A 17475-nucleotide genomic window follows, 5' to 3' on the forward strand; every position below is an offset into this window, starting at 1 on the left:
TAGGTAGAGAGAAAAGCAGACTCCCTGCAGGGAGCCCGATGTGGGACTCGATCCTAAGACTCCAGGATCATGCCCTGGGCTGAAGGCAGACGTTCAGCTGCTGAGCCACCCAGGCATCCCGGGTCAGTGGTTCTTGAAGGAAAAAAACAAAACAAAACAAAACATTATCCCTTGAGTGTGGAATGTTGATTTTTTAAAAGATTTTATTTATTTATTCATGAGAGACACAGAGAGGCAGAGACAGGCAGAGGGAGAAGCAGGCTCCTGTGGGACTCAATCCCAGGACCCCAAAATCCCACCTTGAGCCAAAGGCAGATGCTCAACCACTCAGCCACCCAGGCGGCCCTGGATTGTTGATTTTTTTAAACAAACAAATCATCATATTTAACAGTATGTCAGGGACGTAGGTATATACATGTATTCATATTAGATAAACATACATTGAGTTCAGAATTAACGTTTCTCACTTTTCATTAAAAAAAAGTGAAGATTTTGTATCACTGGGGAAATCGTGGAAAACAAGATATACATAGTTCTCCCTACATGGAATTTGTATTCTATTGGGCAAATGGTTCTGCCAGTTTTTGAAAATAGGAAACTGTATCATTAAAAACATAGCTTTCTAGTTAGAAATCTTTCCTCAATCCCTTTTTATATGTATTAGAAAGAAACCTCTATTATAGCAGTTCTTGAACTTTTTTTTTCAAGAGGTTTCTTAATGTTTTTAAAATTGAGGTCCCCTATAGAGCTTCTGTTTATGGGGATTGTATCTATCGAAAGTTACCATATTAGAATTAGGACAGAAAAATTTAAACTATTAATTGCCTCAAAACTAACAATAATAACCCAATTACATGTTAAATAAAGACCTTTTTTCATGAAAAATAACTATTTTCCAAAAACAAAAGTTTAATAAGAGTGAAATTGTTTTACATTTTACGTGTCTGGCTTAATAGAAGACAGGTACTATATGTTGGCAAGTGAACTTCAATAAAAAGAAATTTAAAAATGTAAAAAAACAACAACAAAAAAAGAAGACAGGTAGATTTTCATATCTGCTTCACCATTCAATTTTTGCAATGATGTTGTTTTAGTTGAAGTACATGAAGAAAATCCAGCCTCATATAGATTTGTAGGTGGAAAAGAAGAGTCTTTTAATGGCTTTTTTCAGATAATTATGGATATTCTTCTTTGGTATTACCAAAACTCAACCAGTAGAGATTTCCTAAAGGTTACTTGCAATGTGGAGTTTGAAACTATTTTTGTTAATATTAATATCTATACCTCAAAAATCACTGATCTTTATTTTGTACTTTGAATGGATCTTTCATTCACTTGATTTTGAATTGTCATTTATTGGTCATTTGGAAAATATTTGTTTACTGAATTATGTTGATCTTCCAAATGTTGACACATTTCATTAGATAGTATCAAATAATTACATTCACTAATCTTCCCCACTGATCCTACCAGCAAAGTCTTTTAAGTATTGGAAGCTGTCACACTTAGGGTAGCAGAAATGTTTTCCAAAATTCTAATTTTTGCATGAAACTTGAATTTTATCATTTGCAACAAATATTGTTCTTTTCCTTCTAATTTTAATTTTTTAAAATATTTTATTTATTCATGAAAGACACGGAGAGAGAGGCAGAGACACAGGCAGAGGGAGAAGCAGGCTCTCCACAGGGAGCCCAATGTGGGACTCGATCCCAGGACTCCAGGATTACGCCCTGGGCTGAAGGCAGATGCCCAACTGCTGAGCCACCCAGGCATCCCTAATTTTCATTTTTGAGAAAATGTTTGTCACAAGGTGTGAGTAACCAAAGTTGATCTGTCATATTTTAGAATAAAAATATTTCCCTGTGAACAATGTGGGTGGTTCAGCTTGCAACTCACACAGCTGCACAAAATTGTTTCCGACAGATAAACATCACTCTTCATTAGACAGCAGAACTACGTTTGGTATACCTTCCATTTTGTTACATGGAATCCTAAAATGTACTCATAGGTTGAGGTAAAAATAATAATAATTTTTATTGACTCATCAAGATATTCTTAAGTGAAACTAGCATTTATTTGTTTTGTGAGTGCCTGGCACTAAGGAATACAATGACTACTTATGCAGTCTGGTGACACTTCGTTTATTTGTGCTAGGAGTCAGTAGTTTTACACACCTTTATGTACCATCAGTGCAAATGTCAACATGGTAAACAGGGCAAATATTGTGTTAGTATTTTTAGGAAAATAGTTTTGATCTCTTGGATGCCATGAAAGGACCAGAGGGACGTGGCAAAAGGGTCTTTACTGAATACACTATGAGGACTGTTGCTCTATCTCAAAGCTTCTGATATTTAAATATAAGCATTTAAAGTAATACTTCTAAAATCATGTTTTGTTTTGTTTTTATTTTTTATTTTTTTGTTTTGTTTTGTTTTTTAAAGCAGTAACTCTGCCCTTCCTTCTTTGTAGATAGAGCAGGACTGGCCCTTGCTCCTTGGTATAAGAAATTGGCAGAACAGGACGTATAGTTGATCCCAAGCTTGAACTTTGGAATGGTGTAGGAGTTGGGAGAGGAAGAACTTTTCTCTTCCTGCCTCTAAGTGGCTGAAAGTAGAAGCCTATAAAATCCCCTGGTTAGATGAGGGGTGGCTAGTAACTTTTTCTCTCCATCTGTTGGAAACTCTGAATTAAACTTGCTCTAGATGATGTATTTCTAGATAAAGACTTCCCAAAGATATTAACAGTCTTGGTGAAAAAGGGGACCGTGATCAGATGGATTTTGAGAATGCTAGCTAGATTGTTAAAATCCCAAGACTTCTCAGAACTTTGAAAGTGCTGGTGTATGTTATTAATCTCAAAGTGAGAGATTTAAGTTTCAATATTTCTTAATTTTAAGAAATAGATTCCTTTTTTCGGGGGTGGGGGGTTCTGCAATCTTGTAGGACTAGTAATCTTGGCTACCTCTATGTAGCAAATAGAGAAATGGCAGCTATCATTCCTCATTCTGTATGTCTCTTTAAAAAGTTGTTTCTTAAATTTCCTTTTCTGTGAGTGACAGAATAACATGATAGTTAAGAACATGGGTACCAAACCCCCACGATTTGAATCCTGACTCCTCTGCTTACTCACTTTGTGACCTTGGGCAAATACTTAACCTCTCTGTTTCAGTTTCCCCATTTGTAAAATAGAAACAATATTAAGTACTTTGTAGGATTGTTGTGAAGATTATTAAAGCACTAGTTCCCATAAAACGATAAGAGGCTGAGTAAGCCTCCATAAATGTCAGCTCACTATTATCTCCTCTCACTTATTTTTCACCTGCCTGGGTCGAGGTTATGTAGCAGTGGCAGCTACATGATTGGACTTAGTAGTTGTACAGGGGTTCCCATGAAGGCTGCCTGGTAAACTCTGTGCAGGGAGACAGAAAGTCTGTGCAGGGAGAGGCATGGACGTTCTCTTTGCTTGGACCTGCTTCCTGAGCCTATTACACAAGCAGGTGAGTACTTTAAAAAAGGCTCTTAGCCAAGATGAGATTGTGGGCCATCTTGCAGGCAGAATTACTGCCAGATTGTTGCTAGGGAAATAAGTGTCACTTTGAAGTTACCATCTTCTCCTTTTTAGATGCTCTCAGGTAGTGTTGTAATCCTTGGTTTTTGCCATTTGTCAATTATTGGAACACTCTGTCTCCTAATAAATGTCTCTGAAAGGACTTTGTTGCCTTTTGAATATAAGAACCGTATGTGAATATAAGTTTATTCAACAGTTAAACACTTTTAAGTAAATAGTAAATAATACAGCTGTAGGGTTTTTTCTTTAAGATATTAAAAATTTATTTGAAAGACACAGGGGGGTGGTGAGAGAGAGAGAGAGAGAGAGAGAGAGAGAGAAAGGCAGGCAGAGACAGAAGCAGGCTTCATGCAAGAAGCCTGATGTGTGGGACTCGATCCCGGGACTCCAGGATCACGCCTTGAGCCAAAGGCAATCACTCAACCGCTGAGGCACCCAGGCATCCCATACAGCTATAGTTTATAAATATGTAAAAATAGTTGAATATGCCATACTAGGAGACAAATCACATTAAAAAATTATTTTAGGGACACCTGGGTGGCTCAGTGGTTGAGCATCTGCCTTGGGCCCAGCACATGATCCTGGGTTGGGGGGGATCAAGTCTCGTATCAGGCTCCCCGTGAGGAGCCTGCTTCTCCATCTTTCTATGTCTCTGCCTCTCTCTCTCTGTGTCTCTCATGAATACTCTTTAAAAAAATAATAAAAAATAAAAAAATATTTTAGAGACAGAGGGAAGGAGAGAGAGCACAAGCGGGGGGCAGAGGGAGAGGGAGAGAGAATCTCCAGCATATTCCCTGCTGAGCACGGAGCCTGATGACACAGAGCTGTCTTAGGACCCTGAGATCATGACCTGAGCCAAAATCAAGAGTTGGATGCAACTCTTCCATGACTGGCCACCCAGGTGCCCTGAGACAATTACATTTTAAGGTCAAATCAACAGTTATTTTTACCATTATTAGCCATCGTGAATTACAGTTATATCTTATTTTATGAAAGAAGTTGGGGTACTTGGGTGGCTTAGTTAAGTGTCTCCCTTCAGCTCAGGTCATGATCTCTGATCCCGGGATTGAACCCGCATCAGGCTTCCTGTTCAGTGGGTAGCCTGCTTCTCTCTGCCTCTCTCTCTGTCCCTCCCACTTGTGCTCATTCTCTTTCTCTCTCTCTCTCTCTCTCAAATAAATAAATAAAATCTTAAAAAATACGTCACAAGTCATATAAACATATAGAGTCATAAGGCCCACCAGGGTCATGTGTCCTTTCCTTATTTGGTCATTTGAGGATCCCAAGCAGAGAAAAGAAGGGCCTTGCCCTAAGTGCCCTAAGGCTGTGACAAAATCAAGGCTGGTCCCAGGGCTCTCAGTTCAGGGACCTATCCACCCCTGTACCACTGCCTGAGAAGTCACGCACATACCCTGTTTTTGTGAATTATATCTTACGTGAAATGAACAGTTTTTTGTAAATCACCTACTTGTTCTTGTCTTTTCCTGTAGCTTAGTAGAAAGAGCATGAACTTTGGATTTACATAGGCCCTGGGGCGGAAGATAAGGAATTTGGTTTATCTACTGTGTCATCTTGGGGAGAGGTTTTAATCTCTTGGTTTCTTCATGAAAAAGAAACCCTGTCTATTCAGTGAGATATGTTTAAAATATCAAGTCACTAGCATAAAATAGACTCTTGACAATGTTAAATTTCTTTTTATTTATTTAATTTAAGAATTGTTATAAAAGTATTATTTGCATATCCCAAGTTTATTTGAAAACAGGCATAATTCACCAGAAATTAAGAAAACTTTGTTTAACTATATTTTTAGATATTTTCCAAATATCTCTGCATAATGAAAGTGCATAAAATTAGCAAATATTCTTTATTTTAAAATCCAAATACACTCATAATTCTATAGGTCAGTTTGGAAAATGTGACCTCTTTGATTTTTAAAAACCCACATTAAAAATCTCATGGCAACTCTAGCAAACTTGTAAAAATCTTAGTGACTGTACTCTAGAAACTGAGTAACTTTTTAATTTTAAAATTCAGGAAATAAAAACCAGGGAAAACTTTCTATCTTACTAATAATTAATTCTTAGGTTATAGCAATAATAGGTCCTCAACACTGTCTTTCCTATAAAGAGAACAGAAAAAAGTTGAAAGTGAATAGGATAAGAAAAATTTCATGAGACATCATCAAACCATCATTAAATCCCAGTTTTTGTGGTATTTTCTGGGCTGTCTTGAGTATTTTCCATAGTGAGTCTCTTGTGCTTTTTTTCCCTCTTCCCAGTGTGCGCTGGCTGCTGATGAAGTTGTATTTAATCAGAGAGAACTGGAGGTGAAGGAACTAAAGAATCAAGTGCAGATGATGGTCCAGGAAAACAAAGGCCATGTGGTATCTTTGAAAGAAGCGCAGAAAGTGAATAGATTGCAGGTAGAGTTTCTTAACTATCTAGTGCTGTAGATTTAGTTGAAATAGTACTTAACTGAACAGAATAGCATTTTAAATGATAATTGGGAGTATTTACAAACAGATGTTGTTTTTTTTTTTAAAGAAAGGAATTTTTTTTAACTCATTTTGTTTAAGGTTTTATTTATTTATTTGAGAGAGAGAGAGCACATGTGCACACAAGCAGGGGAAGGGGCAGAGGGAGAAGCCGGTTCTCCAGCCAAAGGCAGACACTTAATCAACTGAGCCACCTAGGTGCCCCCACAAAAACAGGTTTCAATTGAAGTTTCAGGCAACTGAAAGTATTATTACGGGTTTTCTCCTAAATCAGTATGAGGAGAAAGCATTTTTATTGTTACCTTGATCTATCCTTTACAAATATGAAGAAACTAGGAACTTAATTTGCATATCACATTATGGTTACTTGTTCTCCATGTTTTTCCATTATGTTGTTCGCCAAGGTAACAGGCATTGTGATGTTGTTAAGAGTTGGAAGGTAAACACATACTTTAAAATTTATTAGATTATCCTTTCATATTCCATCAATGATTTACTCTTTAACTTTGGTTAAATCTTTCAACTTTTCAACTTAGCCTCCCTATTATTAAACCAAATATGCCTGCATGGAATGTAGTATGTCCCTAAATATTATACTCCCTGTCTGTGAACACCCCCCTCCATCTCCTGCACTCCCAAATTGTTAATTTCATTTAAAGGGTTTAGCTTCCTATCAGGGAGCAGCTACTGTCCCAAGGAATAACCTGATCCAGCACAAGTTAGATACTGATTTTGACATTTCATTTTTGTTTTCTTTTTTAACTCTTCCAATTCTAGAGTAATTTAAAATTTTAAAACATAAAACATATACAAAACAAAATGTACTGTTCAGCGACTTATCACAAAGAGAGCAGCTGGATAACCACTACCACCAGGTCAAGAAATAGTAAACACCTGAGTGGCTCAGTCTGTTGAGTCTGACTCTTGATTTTGGCTGGAGTTGTGATCTTGGCTTGTGGGACTGGAGATTCTCTCTCTCCCTCTGCCCTTCTCTTTCTATTCTGCTCACTCCTCCCCCACTCCCCCACCAGGCCCCTTGGCATGGGCACTTTCTCTCTCTCTCTCTCTCTCTTTCTCTCTCAAATAAATGCCATAGGATTTTACTCATAGGTGGAATTTAGGAAACAGAACAAATGAGCATAGGGGAAAAAGCAAGAGAGGCAAACCAAGAAACAGACTTTTAACTATAGAGAACAAACTGACAGTTACCAGAGGGAAGATGGGTGGGAGAATGGGTGAAATAGGTGATGGGGATTGTGGAGGGCACTCGTGATGAACATCAGGTGTTGTAAGTGTTGAATCACTGTATTGTACACCTGAAACTAATATTATACTGTATGTTAACTAATGGAATTTAAATAAATGAAAGATAAATCTTAAAAAAAAGAAAAAACAGAAGAAATAGTAAACTGTCAGCTCCTCAGAAGTCCTGAGTTGGTCCTGCTCAGAGAGAATCACTTTCCTTACTTCATAGTAATGCTTTCCCTGTTTTGCTTTATGGTTTTACTATGTATCCCTGAACACTACAATTTACATTTTGGAATTTTTATATATTTCATTATTCAGTATATATATTCTCTGGTGTATAGTTGCTTTTATTGAGTGTTTTTTTGTTCTGATTCATCCACAACGTGACTAGCTTATTTAGGCTTATAGCTATATAGGATTTCATTGTATGAATATAGGATTTCATTATATGACTATATAGCAGTTGATTTTTCTATTCTTTTGATGGGCTTTTTCTTGGTGATGGACGTTTTGTTTAAGATTTTATTTATTTGAGATAGAGTGTGATGTGTGCATGCACGAGGGGAGGGGCCAATGGAGAGAGGAAGAGAGAGAAAAAAAGATTAATATTTTATTTATTTATTAATGAGAGACACACAGAGAGAGTGAGAGCAGCAGAGGGAGAAGCAGGCTCCATGCAGGGAGCCCGACTCGGGACTCGATCCCGGGGCTCCAGGATCAGGCCCTGGGCCGAAGGCGGCGCTAAACCGCTGAGCCACCTGGGCTGCCTGGGAGAGAGAGCATCTTTTTTTTTTTTTAAATATATTTATGATAGTCACACAGAGAGAGAGAGAGAGAGAGAGAGAGAGGGGGGCAGAGACACAGGCAGAGGGAGAAGCAGGCTCCATGCACCGGGAGCCCGACGTGGGATTCGATCCCTGGTCTCCAGGATCGCGCCCTGGGCCAAAGGCAGGCGCCAAACCGCTGCGCCACCCAGGGATCCCGGGAGAGAGAGCATCTTAAGCAGGCTCCACACTCAGCACAGAGCCTGACTCGGGGCTCAATCTCACAACCCTGAGATCATGACCTGAGCCGGAATCAAGAGTCAGATGCTTTATCAACAGAGCCACTCAAGCGCCCCATCACATCTCTATTTTTACTTATTTTGGGGTTGTTACATCAGCAATTTAGAGGTATATTATAATCTCCTATTATGATTTTGGGTTTGTGCTATTTCTCCATGAAGTACTGACAGTTTTTGCATTATACATGTTGAAACTGTGTTATTAAGTACATAAAAATGCATGATTGTTACATCATCTTGGTAAATTCACCTTTTTAATATTTTTTACTTCTTATAATGATTTTTACCTTAAAATCTACTTGAGTATTCACATAGCTCTACCAGCTTTCTTTTGATTAGTATTACATGATGTCTCTTTCTCCATCTTATATTCAATCTTTGTGAGTCTATTTTAGTTGTATTTCTTAGTAAGCAGCAAGTTAGATGACTTTATAATCCTCTCGGATGGATTGTAATCTTTTAATTGGATTACTTAGTTCATTTATGAATTTAACATAATTATTCTTCTCTTTTGGTTATAATCCCACCATTGTCCTTTTATTTATCCTGCCTGCTCTGTGTTCTTTTTTCCCTCCTTTCTTATCTTCTTTTGGATTGTGTATTTTTAATTTTTCTATTTTTACTTCATTAGCTTAAGTATTATACATTTACTCTTTTTGGTTTTGGTGGTTATCCTGGAGAGTATACTACGCACTCTTTATTTAATAAAGTCCAATATTATTGGTATTTTTACCCTTTCCCAGATAAAGACTCCAATATATGTCATTGACATGTATTTTAATTATCTGAATACATGAATTTTTAAAAGATTTTATGTATTTATTCATGAGAGACGTAGGCAGAGGGAGAAGCAGGTTCCCTGTGGGGAGCCCAATGTGGGACTTGATCCCAGGACCCCAGGATCATGAAGTGAGCCAAAGGCAGATGCTCAACCACTAATCCATCCAGGTACCCCTGAATATATGAATTTTTAAGAAGGGTGCCTTTTTATAGCTTAGCATTAGCACTGTAAAACTTTAGTTTTTTTTTTTCCTATTTAAACATTGTAGTATATGGAAGTATTAAGATGAATGACAACTTCTTGTTTACATAATTCTGTGCTACTAAAACAGAGATTGATGTTAGAGCTTTCTGGACTGGATATACTTCAAAAGGTTTCTTTAGAGGATACATAGAAAGCTAAGCCTCCCCACTACCCCCACTCCTGATACACAGTATGTTCAGCCATTTATTTATTTATTTGTTTATTTATTTATTTTTAAAAAGATTTTATTTATTCATGAGAGATACAGAGAGGCAGAGTCACAGGCAGAGAGAGAGGCAGAGGGAGAAGCAGGCTCCATGCAGGGAGCCCCGACGTGGGACTGTGATCTCAGGACTCCAGGATCACGCCCTGGGCCTAAGGCAGGCGCCAAACCGCTGAGCCACCCAGGCGTCCCTGTTCAGCCTTTTATTTCCAAGTTCTTTTTTTTCCCAGGGCTGGCTATCAGTTACCGGTCTGTTATCTCTCTATGCTTAGGCTTTCTTTTGCACTGAGTAAAGGCTTTCACTTCACTATACTATGACCAGTTAGTTTCCTTTGCTGCCACCTCTGCCATTTGTAATTCTTTCCCCACTTTTCAACTTTCTTCTCTCTTGTTACTGTTTGGATTTCCCTCTGAAAGGCCAACTAAACAAAGTGCTTCTCATTGGCAGACCAACCAATCACGTTGTACAGGGCATTTTCTTTGAGTATTAACTCTTTAGGCTCTGTTTGTCATTGCTTACTCTTCCAGAGGTTTTACCATTCCAAACAATCCTAGATGCTGGTGAACATCAAAAGAGTACTCTATGGAGAAATGACGTTTTATGGTAGTGTTAAGATAGTTGTGATTTGGGGCAATGTACAATTTATTTTTAACCATTACGCACAGACTGAGGTTCTCTATTTTAAATATGTTTATCTCTCTTCTACAAAGAATGAAAAAATAATAGAACAACAACTTCTTGTGGATCAACTGAGCGAAGAACTAACAAAACTTAACCTGTCAATGACCTCTTCAGCTACGGAAACCTGTGGAGATGGGCCAGATGCCAGGACAGATGCGAAGAGGCCATATACTGTACCGTTTGATACTCATTTGGGGCATTATATTTATAACCCTGCCAGATCAGATTCCAGGAAGGTAATGTCTAAACATCAATCTCTTTCTGATGTTGAGATTTAAAAAATATTATGTATAGTATCACAGTGTATTTGTATGGTTTCAGCAGGTTTTTTTTTTCTGCTTGATCTCATGAAGTTTTATGTGTATTCTTTTTTAATCATGCTTCTTTTAAATAATAATACATAGGAGAATATATAGTTGTATTTGGAAGGAATAAAGATGATGTCTTGTATTCACCAAGGAGAAAAAGCTATCCTTTGTCATCATATTTTCAGACATGCTTGAGTCTGATACCTTTTTTTTTTTTTTTAAGAGTTATTTATTAGAGAGAGAGGGAGAGAGCAGGAGAGCACAAGTGCTGGAGAGGGAGAAGCAGGCTGCCCATCTAGCAGGGACCCCGATGCAGGGCTTGATCCCAGGATCTTGAGATCATGACCTGAGCCACCAGCAGATGCCTAACTAACTGAGCCACTCAGGCACTGCTAGTCTGATACCTTCATGAAGTTTTTTCTTTCTTTAACCACGCCAGGTTGAGAGGAAATTGGAGGGTATATACTTTGATTTATTTGGCCTGCTTTATTATTTTCAAAATGATATTTATCTATTATTTGGCCTTGCCAAGCTGACATAATCAAGACTATGAAGATCAGTATGAAATTTCATTTTAATTTTTATTTATAAATATGTTTGTGGATGATATATATGCACACAGATTTCTCTTGAAAAACAAGGAATCTCTACTGGAATAGAAATTTCTGATGGAAAAGACTAAGCAGATTCATGAATTTTGGTTTCTATTTATTTTATGAAGGGAAAAGATTTGTTTGAGGTCTTGATGATGGTTACAGTTAAAGGGATAAGAAATATGAGAGGTGTCATAGGCTGTGGAGTCAGGCAGGCTTGGATGTGAACTCCACCACTGTGCATAAGCTTGTATGTATGCCGAAACCTTTGTGGGCCCCAGGTTCTTTTATCAGTCAGACTGGGGGAAACGTCATGGGGGATGTGGAGGATTTACATGAGATAGTGAATCTGAAACTGCCTGACACATTGTGTCTTTAGGATACGCCCATGGGGCACCTCTACGGTGTCCCAGGCTTGGTGCCTCAGAGTAAGACAGATGCTCTCCTTACCTGTGTGTTTTTCAATTCTGAGAGATTGGGTTCAACATTTAAATCACTGTTATTAAAATCGCTGTTATTATTAATATCAGCTTTACTTTGTAGAGTTATTAACATGTTCTTTATGGTTGAATATACAGTAAATTTTCATGGAACATATGGGACAAGGGCAAATTCTTTGCAGGATTCAAATTTGATAACTTTTTTTAAGATTTTATTTATTTATTTGACAGAGGGAGAGAGAGAAAGCGCAAGCAGGGGGAGTGGCAGGGAGAGGGAGAAACAGACTCCCTGCTGAGCAGGGAGCCCAACCTGAGACTCAGTGTGGGGCTTGATCTTGATCTCAGTACCCTGAGATCATGTCCTGAGCCGAAGGCAGGCTCTTATTATTTTTTAATAATAAATTTATTTTTTATTGGTGTTCAATTTGCCAACATACAGAATAACACCCAGTGCTCATCCCATCAAGTGCCCCCCTCAGTGCCCATCACCCAATCACCCCCACCCCCCGCCCTCCTCCCCTTCCACCACCCCTAGTTCATTTCCCAGAGTTAGGAGTCTTAATGTTCTGTCTCCCTTTCTGATATTTCCTACCCGTTTCTTCTCCCTTCCCTTCTATTCCCTTTCACTATTATTTATACTCCCCAAATGAATGAGACCATATAATGTTTGTCCTTCTCTGATTGACTTACTTCACTCAGCATAATACCCTACAGCTCCATCCACGTTGAAGCAAATGGTGGGTATTTGTCATTTCTAATGGCTGAGTAATATTCTGTTGTATACATAAACCACATCTTTATCCATTCATCTTTTGATGGACACCGAGGCACCTTCCACAGTTTGGCTACTGTGGACATTGCTGCTATAAACATCGGGGTGCAGGTGTCCCAGCATTTCATTGCATCTGCATCTTTGGGGTAAATCCCCAGCAGTGCAATTGCTGGGTCGTAGGGCAGGTCTATTTTTAACTCTTTGAGGAACCTCCACAGAGTTTTCCAGAGTGGCTTCACCATTCCCACCAACAGTGTTAGAGAGTTTTCTCCGCATCCTCTCCAACATTTGTGGTTTCCTGCCTTGTTAATTTTCCCCATTCTTACTGGTGTGAGGTGGTATCTCATTGTGGTTTTGATTTGTATTTCCCTGATGGCAAGTGATGCAGAGCATTTTCTCATGTGCGTGTTGGCCATGTCTATGTCTTCCTCTGTGAGATTTCTGTTCATGTCTTTTGCCCATTTCATGATTGGATTGTTTGTTTCTTCGGTGTTGAGTTTAATAAGTTCTTTATAGATCTTGGAAACTAGCCCTTTATCTGATACGTCATTTGCAAATATCTTCTCCCATTCTGTAGGTTGTCTTTGAGTTTTGTTGACTGTATCCTTTGCTGTGCAAAAGCTTCTTATCTTGATGAAGTCCCAATAGTTCATTTTTGCTTTTGTTTCCTTTGCCTTCGTGGATGTATCTTGCAAGAAATTACTATGGCCGAGTTCAAAAAGGGTGTTGCCTGTGTTCTCCTCTAGGATTTTGATGGAATCTTGTCTCACATTTAGATCTTTCATCCATTTTGAGTTTATCTTTGTGTATGGTGAAAGAGAGTGGTCTAGTTTCCTTCTTCTGCATGTGGATGTCCAGTTTTCTCAGCACCATTTATTGAAGAGACTGTCTTTCTTCCAGTGGATAGTCTTTCCTCCTTTATTGAATATTAGTTGACCATAAAGTTGAGGACCCACTTCTGGATTCTCTATTCTGTTCCATTGATCTATGTGTCTGTTTTTGTGCCAGTACCACACTGTCTTGATGACCACAGCTTTGTAGTACAACCTGAAATCTGGCATTGTGATGCCCCCAGCTATGGTTTTCTTTTTTAAAACTCCCCTGGCTATTTGGGGTCTTTTCTGGTTCCACACAAATCTTAAAATAATTTGTTCTAACTCTCTGAAGAAAGTCCATGGTATTTTGATAGGGATTGCATTAAACGTGTAAATTGCCCTGGGTAACATTGACATTTTCACAATATTAATTCTGCCAATCCATGAGCATGGAATATTTTTCCATCTCTTTGTGTCTTCCTCAATTTCTTTCAGAAGTGTTCTATAGTTTTGAGGGTATAAATCCTTTACCTCTTTAGTTAGGTTTATTCCTAGGTATCTTATGCTTTTGGGTGCAATTGTAAATGGGATTGACTCCTTAATTTCTCTTTCTTCAGTCTCATTGTTAGTGTATAGAAATGCCACTGACTTCTGGGCATTGATTTTGTATCCTGCCACGCTACCAAATTGCTGTATGAGTTCTAGCAATCTTGGGGTGGAGTCTTTTGGGTTTTCTATGTAGAGTATCATGTCATCGGCGAAGAGGGAAAGTTTGACTTCTTTGCCAATTTGAATGAGAAGGCAGGCTCTTAATCTTAACCAACTGAGCCACCCAGATGCCCCTCAAATTTGATAGCTCTTTTTTTTTTTAAATTTGATAGCTCTTAATTCAACTTTATATATCTTCTATATTTATTTATTTGCTATTGGCTAGTAACATGAAAGCATTTTGTTTCTTTTATTTTTTAAAAATAACATTTGGGTTTTTCCTCCCTGATTACAAAAGTTGTACATATTTATACTTTCTCAGTTTCTAGTTCTCTTTTTTACTGGATATTGATACATAGATGTACACTCTTTGAGGACATAGAGTTCTGTAGGCTCTTGAAAAAGATTAGGCCCTCAGGGTTCTTACCGCCAGCTGTTTGATTAGACCCAAAACAGACATGACTAGAATAACGATTTCCGATTTCCGTGGTTATTGTTTCAAATTTGCAAATTCTTAGTTTAGTTTTGTTTTTAAAATCTTCCTTTTGCCCTGCTGGCCACTAAAAGGAGGGGGAAAATAAATAAGATGGAAAAGTCGTAAGATCAGCAGTTTTGAGGATTCTCTTGTCCCTACCATGTGTCCAGGAATCCAGGCCACCTCTCTTGTTTGGACTGGTCACTGCAGCATATGTGAGGAGGCAGGCTTGTGTGGGAAGACATGTTGTGCAGCAAGCCTTGTTCAAGTCCTGCTTACTGTTCCATTGTTCTGAGAGTGAGGGGAGGGTTTTTGTATTGAATGCCAAAACTAACTGAATTACATCAAAGAGGACATCTCAAATGCTATTTCATTTTCTCCCTGGATTTTTGCCTCCTTGGCAGAAGTCTACCTAATATTTTCTAGCCCTGATAATTTAGAGTTCATTAGCTCACATATTTTCTTGAAGTGCAGATAGCCCTCATTTCTTTTTTTTTTTTTTAAGATTTTGTTTATTTATTCATGAGAGACACACAGAGAGAGGCAGAGACATAGGCAGAGGGAGAAGCAGACTCCCCGAAGGGAGCCTGATGTGGGACTCAATCCCAGGTCTCCAGGATCACACCCTGGGCCGAAGGCAGGTGCTAACTGTTGAGCCACCAAAATGTCCCAAGGAAATATTTCTTACATGCTTGTTTATACACATTGGAGGGAAAGAGCAAAAAGCTCTTATTTAATTTTAAAAGTATTGTTTGTTATATTTATGCGTATACTTTCATTAATGACTCTTCAATTTATCACAAACATTTGACAGTCATTAAATATTTTTTATAACATCATGATCTTTAATGGCTGAATAATATTTATCCTAGGGGCATATAAATGTTTTTAAAGATTTTATTTATTCATGAGAGACACATTGAGAGAGGCAGAGACATAAGCAGAGAGAGAAGCAGGCTCTCCATGGGGAGCCCGATGTGGGACTATCCCAGGACCATGGGATCACGACCTGAGCCAAAGGCATGCTCAACCACTGAGCCACACAGGCATACCAGGGGAAAACAATTGTGTACTTTTTCCTATTGTTGCACATTTGTTTTCAACTATCTCTTAATCTGAAGAGTTAAATACCAAGATGAAATTATAGAACATACCTACTTATACAGAATTCCTAAAGAAATTGCCTCTCATAACTAAATAGTATATAGGTAAATAAAAGAAAAAGTTTTCAAGTTATCAAATTAATAGGAAAAAAGAAAAAAACTCCTCTGTCTCAGTAGACCAAAATCTTATCTGATGAAATGTAAAATCAAATCTTGATTTAAACTTAAAAAAAAAGTATAACAGGTTTCTACTTTAACATGGTAAATATGATATACTTGAAAGCCAGTATTCTACATTCCAAGGGCACTTCTGAAAGAAAAAATTACAGATGTGGTCTCAGGAAATGCTTAGGTATAATATAATATCACAAATGCTGATGAAAATCTGCCGTGTTTCACTGATTGTAAGACTCACATTTTTTTTTCACATTTTATCATCTTTGACAGCAAGGTATGTTTTATAATTGATGGCATGCCATGGCTTGACAGCTTTTTCTTTCTTGATGGAATAAAGATAATGGTGTGTCTTAAGTTGATGGCATTTTAGATTTGATGAAGTATGATATAAAGTGGTTGTAAATGCAATAGGTAACTAATACCGCTTTCAGTACTTCACACCATTGTGTGCTAAGAGAACTTAACCAAAATATTCTTTTTTGAGGGGATCTCTAGGTGGCTCAGTGGTTTAGCACCTGCCTTGGGCCCAGGGCATGATCCTGGAGTCCTGGGATCGAGTCCCACATTGGATTCCCTGCATGGAGCCTGCTTCTCCCTCTGCCTGTGTCTCTGCCTCTCTCTTCTCTCTGTCTCTCTCTCTGTCTCTCATGAAATTTATTTATTCATGAGAATACAGACATGTATTCTCAGAGAGAGAGACAGAGAGAAGAGAGAGGCAGAGACACAGGCAGAGGGAGATGCAGACTCCCTGCAAGGAGCCTGATATAGGACTTGATCCTGGATCCCAGGATCACGCCCTGGGCCAAAGGTGATGCACAACCTCTAAGCCACCCAGGTGTCCCAAAATATATTCTTTTATTTAAAAAAAATTATTCATTTATGATGAGAGACAGAGAGAGATATAGGCAGAGGGAGAAGCAGGCTCCCTGTGGGGAGCCTGATGTGGGACTCAATCCCAGGACCCTGGGATCACACTTTGAGCCAAAGGCAGACACTCAACCACTGAGCCACCCAGGCACCCCCCAACCAAAATATTCTTAAAGGATATATTTTAAAAATCTTCTGGAATCTCCAGATTCACAAAAGTGGAAATATTTGTAAAATCTCACTTTTTCCTGAATGAATTACATTTTTGTGGAGTCACAGAGTTCCTGTGAGTAACCCCCACACTACATGTTAACAGCTTCTTCAGTTTTCATTAAGATTTTTATCTCACACAAAGGCCCCCTTTTTTTCCCCTCACAAAATAATTAGTTTTTGTTTGGCTTTGTTTTTTAATTCTTTGCATACATCATTGTTCAAGATGAAGAGTGAACACAGCACAGAGATGTGTCTGCCTGGGTTGAACCAGGTTCCTTTGCTATGTGAGCGCCTCATTCCAGCAGAACACACCAATCTCACAGTAGCAGAATGACAAATGATATCTCACGGACCTTGGTGGAACTGTTGATGGCAACTTGGGTACAGAGTTGATCTATGAAAACCAGTCTATGGTGAATGAGCTAAGCAAAGTTGCCACATATCTGGCAAATCCAAATCAAATGCATCACTAGTGAGAAGAGATTATCTTACTGTATGATGATTTGAAACATCAAGTTCAGGTCTGAGTACAGCACTTTAAGTCAAATTAAAGTGTTTTCAGAGAACAACCAAGTTGCTAAAGGTCCTTGGTGACCATCTGAAGTAACTCTAGACTTATTGAGATTCAGAGGGGACATGATGTCTGTTTTCAAATATTTGAAGGCTTGGGGCACCTGCGTGGCTCAGTCAGTTAAGCGTCTGC

General features: G+C 38.4%; 1 protein-coding gene across 5 annotated transcripts in view; it reads left to right on the forward strand.

Moving 5' to 3' along the window:
• The window catches only part of KIF27 (kinesin family member 27), an 86150-nt gene that overhangs the window by 19143 nt on the left and 49532 nt on the right, over positions 1 to 17475 (forward strand). For all 5 annotated transcript variants that reach the window (XM_072836520.1, XM_072836543.1, XM_072836554.1 and 2 more), the window contains 2 exons: positions 5846 to 5989; positions 10331 to 10537. In XM_072836520.1, the coding sequence (XP_072692621.1) occupies positions 5846 to 5989; positions 10331 to 10537 (351 nt within the window). The remainder of the gene's footprint in view (positions 1 to 5845; positions 5990 to 10330; positions 10538 to 17475) is intronic.

Source organism: Canis lupus, chromosome 1 (assembly GCF_048164855.1).
Source record: "Canis lupus baileyi chromosome 1, mCanLup2.hap1, whole genome shotgun sequence".
NCBI classification, from domain to species: domain Eukaryota; kingdom Metazoa; phylum Chordata; class Mammalia; order Carnivora; family Canidae; genus Canis; species Canis lupus.